The sequence below is a fragment of the Pteropus vampyrus genome, unplaced genomic scaffold (assembly GCF_000151845.1).
Source record: "Pteropus vampyrus isolate Shadow unplaced genomic scaffold, Pvam_2.0 Scaffold98, whole genome shotgun sequence".
NCBI classification, from domain to species: domain Eukaryota; kingdom Metazoa; phylum Chordata; class Mammalia; order Chiroptera; family Pteropodidae; genus Pteropus; species Pteropus vampyrus.
The window spans coordinates 792,888-798,352 of NW_011888879.1; the positions used below are offsets into that span (position 1 = coordinate 792,888).

The following is a 5,465-nucleotide window of genomic DNA, read 5'->3' on the forward strand; positions in this document are numbered from 1 at the left end:
GGGGAGGAAATGGGCAATGCTCTACAAAACCTTTCAATTCCACAACCCCAATCCCAAGGTCCTCATATTTTAAAAAATTTCTCAAAGAATTAAGTAGTCTTAAGAAAACTTGCTGTAAGAACACTTCAGAAGGAGGCAACTAGTAGATCAAAGCACACTGGCTAAAAATAATAAGGGATTAGAAAACCAAAAATAGAAATCTGCCCAAGCTCCAATTTAAAAGTTTATACATAACATCAATCCTGATCACTTACCTTTTTCTTGACAAGAAACAGTTATATTAGTTAGTACTCTGACTCCATGAGCTGCAATGCCCCTGTTATTATGGTAACAGCACTCTTGGGCTAATTTGACTAAATCAGAGGATCTAGGCGAAGAACCCACATTTCCTAAAAAAGCAGAGAAAAAGCAGTACACACTGTAATTCAATTATATAGTTCAAAAGCATGTTAGTGCATAGTTTCATTTTTCTAATTTTCAAGAGAAAACCTCCAATAACAAACTTTAACAAAATTTTTACCGGTACCCCAACTCATTATCAATATACATCATCATTTCATTCTCTTATCAAGGTACTTAGCATAGGTATGAACTAATAGTTTTGTAATGATTAGGACCTGAAATCAAATAAGACATTCTCACAAAAATATTATTAAAAACTGACTAAGCAACAGTGCAAAAGCCAAAACAACTACAAATTGTATCTTGGGAGTTCAAATGGATGTCATTACAGGCTTCTTATCAGATAAAACCTTACTTTCAAGAAAAGAATAAAAAGAGAAACAAAAATTTTAGGTTTGCTTTTCCTATCTCAATTGCTGGCATATATAGTTATCCTTCAAAAGGTTTACCAAAAAAATCATGATTTTAGAGCTGGAAAGGACTTGAGAATTAACTGATTCAACACCCTACTTTTATAGAAGAAATCAAAGCCCGAAGATTATAAGCATCTTGCTATCAAGGTCATAAAACTAGTTAGTTATGCACTTGTCTGTGCTTTATACCTCAAGTTCTAAGCTATAGATTGCGGCAACTTTTTAAATTCACACTTCTGCAGCCATGCCACTCTGAATGTGCCCGACTTCGTCTGATCTCGGAAGCTAAGCAGGGTCAGGCCTGGTTAGTACTTGGATAGGTGGCCACCTAGGTATACCAGGTGCTGTAGGCATTAATGAATGAATGAATGAATGAATGAATGAATGAATGAATAAATTCACACTTGAAATTCTGTAATTTAAAGTTTATATTGTGAATGTTTTCATTTATAGTGGAGAAGCTCTCAGTTATAAATGAGCTGCAAGAAGAATCAGGAGATTAAAGCTTATTCAACTTCTTAGCAGAGTCTCTCATTCCTAGCTTCTTTTCCCCTAATTTTTCCACAATTCCTATCAATTTCAAACTTGTCTCTCGTACCAAGGGTGATGATACTTTTTGAGGCTGAAGGGTATACATATTAATTACAACAGATATAAACCAAGACTGTCCCAGGCAGTGTGGGACATATATGGTCACCTTACTGATTTCCAGTTTAACTTAAAACTACGAGTTTAGGTAAAGCCTCAGTGTTTTAAAAACAGGCAGAATATTAGAAAGATGAAATTATGTGTTCATCTTTTCAACATTATGGAAATCATATTTCCTGCATTCTTTTCCTTGCCCATGTGATATGGATAATGCAGACTCAAAAGTAGATACTGGCCAATATTCTGCTTTTAAAATATAATATTTTTGAGCATTCTTCCATGTGAACTATTTAACAGATAAAATTATCATTTTTATTATTTATTCAGGAATGATTTTTAAGATAAATTCACATGGTTCAAAGGTTCAATAAAGAGTAGAAAAAGGTAAAAAGTTACTGAGTGAAAAGTCTCACTTATCAACTCCATGTTGTTTCTTGTGTTCCATTCCAGAGAGCCTATAAATTTACAAGCATACATATTTTCTTTTTCATTTTTTGGAAAATCCTTGACTTTTATTTTATGTAAACATTATCTAGTCTGGTTATTCGAGCTTTTTGTATAATTCCATATATAACCTACACTTTAACAAAATTCAATAAAAAGAAATAAAATATCTAGCTTAGAAGTGCCTGAATATTATAACCTGACACAATGCTTATGAATGGCCTTGGAATTAAAAAATAAAGAAAAAAAAGTCATCTTGCATTAGATCAGTTTACTATAAAGAAAAACCCTGAGTCAGAACCCTCATGCACTCGGTAAGTATGTGCGTTTGGATATATCATCAAAACTTTGTGGGCCTCAGTTTCAATACTTATAAACTCCCTTGCATGTGCCTCACTTGAAAGGCAACTTGTACAGAAGTAACGAGACCTTGAATGGAAAGGCTCTTATAAATTTTAAGTTCCAATTAATGCTCTGTTTACTGAAGTTCTTTCAAAATGTGATATCAGTCAAGGATATTAACTTCAAGCTAAGAAACTGAGACTGGCTGATTTGTGAAGAAATAGAATTTACTGAAAGCACATTGGGTATATGGTAGACTGTAATAGTCTGTAATAGTCTCTCCCATCTCTTGCAGGCATGCCCCTTTGCAAGGTAAATTTTCTAATTCCTTGCAACAAAAGGTCTTGGCCAGGTGACTTGCTTTGACCAATGAGATATTTAAAAAAAAACACATGCAAACAAAAGGCCAAAAAGTGCTTTGATGTTGGTCGCTTGCTTGCTTTTGGCTGCTGTCAGAACCCTGAGAACATGCTATAAACAAGCCCAAACTAGCCCACTGAGAGTCACATGGAGAAGAACCAAGGTACTTCAACTGAAAGCCTTTCAACCTCTAGCCAATTAATGAGGCCATCATACACCATCCGGCCTGGTCAAGGCTCCTGATGACTGGAGTCTTATGAGAGAGGCCAGGTGAGACAAGCAGAACTGCCCAGCAGAGGCCAGTCAAAATTGCTGATTTGCAGAATCAGAGCAAATAAAATGGTCATGGTTTTAAGCCACTAAGTTTTGAGGTGACTTATGTAGCAACAGAACAATGATGAGAGTACCTCATAGAATTACTGGAAAGGCTGGAAAACTAAGCTCAGAAAAAAGGCAAGGCTAGAGACCAATCAAGATCACAGCCCGGACCATGCATGCAGTTTAGTCCAGTGAAGACATTACTGCCAGTGTTACTGATATCATGATGTCACGACTTACACTGCTACCAAATGTACAAGACATAGCAAACAAACACCGCTATAGTGTGCCCTGGAAACTGGATGTCGCTGTGGTCATTGCTATGTCACCAGAATGGATTCTCCTATATTGCTACATTTTGTTAGTGGCTCCCAATTCAGTCTGTGGTATGAAAATGATTAGGTAGGTCCAGGCTACATGTGTGTACCCTAGGTGGTAGGGAGACTTAGCAACAGAATATCAGGTATTTTCAGCTTCCTATCAAGACTTATATGTTAGGAATTCCTTTTACTGAGTAAGTTCATATGCTGTGAAACCATAAAAAGGACAAATGTACGTTATAGTGCTTAATTAATTCAAAATGACTGAAGAAGGAAGCAACAGATATTCCACAAAACTTGCAATGAAACAAAACAACAAAACTTTAGCTTTAAGTATGTTACGTAAGGAAGTTCTTCACTGGACATTAATAAACATATTTTGGAGTTAAATCATCTTGAACAGGCAACAAGGAAAGCAATATTGAACTGGGGTAAGTTTTATTTCGATCATTTTCTAGAGTGATAACACACACCTAAAAGGTAGCATGTGACATTTACTTTTAAAATTTACCACCACTTGGCCTTTGAAATGTACTGAAATTTAAAGGGCACTTTGAGCCAGACATACAAAAGCAAACCAGCTACTTTAAGCATCCTCAAAAATATTGTTTCACCCACAGATAATTCAACAAAGGGCAAATCTAGAAAAACAATATCCTTGAGTTAAGATCAAGAATGTGAGATTGTATTACCATAGGCATTAGTTAAGAAATAATTTTCAAATAAATCAGTAGCATGTAACAGTATGGGACTGAAACCTCTCTAGATTTTAAAGCTTTATAGAACAAACAGCCTGAAACATCAACATGAATAAAGGGATTAGCACACGATCCATATATCATCTCCTTTCTTCTTACCCGAAGCTATGCTGAAGTAATGTTTGACAGCGATAGTCCCTGACAGTGTGGAAAGGACAGACAACATCCCGAGTTTTAAGCTGTCATAAGGAGTCTGGAGGGCACATTCACAGAGTGCCTGAAATGCAGAAGAGAAGAAACACAAAAGTTAAAACGTCAATATACTATAAAACTGTCTACTCATTTAAAATTTTCTATTTTTAGAAAAATTATATATTAATGTCTTTTTTCCATAATAAAAAACTTAAGTCAAACTGCCACAGCCAAGAGGAGCTTAAGGAGACATGTTACTAAATATAATGTGGTATCCTAGATAGGATCCTGAAAGAGAAAAAGGTCACAAGGTAAAAACTAAAGAATCCTGAACAAAGTATGAACCTTAGTCAATAATAATGTGTCAATATTGATTCATTAATTGTAACAAATGTACCATACTAATGTAAAATATCAGTTACAGGGGGAACTGACTTTGGAGGTGGTGATGCAGGAATCCTCTGCATTATCTTCTCCATCTTTCTGTAAATCTATACCTGTTCTAAAAATATAAAGACTACTTTTTAAAAAGTCATCATAAATGACTTTTTATTAAGACCACTATGAATTATGTACTATTTATTCTTCACAAGCAGAACTCCCACCATATTTTACTTACCTAATAAATATGAATACTAGTCATATATGTATATTTAAAAAAAAATAGTAGAGAGCATGATATTCTATCTATAAGTTTATGAGTGAGATATCTAACCTCCTCCCATTTCAGGTCATTTTTCTCTACTCCTAAGGTTGTCCGAATATTACCTAAAACAAGATGCTAGTTATTCTTTCAATGCAGTGAGCTATGAATATACACTCAGTGTATATTAGCTCATCCTGTATATTTACTCTTAGGACTCGTACATGACTACATATAATATAAATGGTCAAATATCTGCTCTGTTAAATTAAACTAATTACTGTTCTCCCAAAGACAAAGTTTTAGAAAATGAGCAAAACTTAGACTTGGGGAAAAATTAAAGATAAAATTTCAGAAAGGTCAAACAGTAAATGTAATATGACCCAAATAAAAACACTGACAAAATTTGAGGGAGGAGGGAATCTGTTTCTAAAAGTCATATAGAAAAATAAAAATCAGAAAATAGCCAGAAAAATTCTGACAAGGGACAAAAATAAGCCCCGCTAAATATTAAAATGTATAATAAACTCGTAAAAATCAAAAAAGTAAGATGTTTTTTCCTATTCACAAATGCAGAAATCCAAGAAAGAAAACTGGTTCCAGAAATAGATTCAAATACATACTAGAATATATGATAATGGCATTTCAAATGAAAGGGACTATTTGATAAACAGTTCAAGGAGAA

The 5,465-nt window shown here is 34.4% G+C and overlaps 1 protein-coding gene and 1 pseudogene across 3 annotated transcripts in view; one reads left to right on the forward strand and one right to left on the reverse strand.

Annotated features, from left to right (window-relative positions):
* The window catches only part of INTS7 (integrator complex subunit 7), a 60,396-nt gene that overhangs the window by 28,554 nt on the left and 26,377 nt on the right, over window positions 1–5,465 (reverse strand). For all 3 annotated transcript variants that reach the window (XM_023533200.1, XM_011364497.1, XM_011364498.2), the window contains exon 9: window positions 255–389. In XM_023533200.1, coding sequence (XP_023388968.1) covers window positions 255–389 — 135 coding nt within the window. The remainder of the gene's footprint in view (window positions 1–254; window positions 390–5,465) is intronic.
* On the forward strand, window positions 1,050–1,168 carry LOC111742674 (annotated as a pseudogene).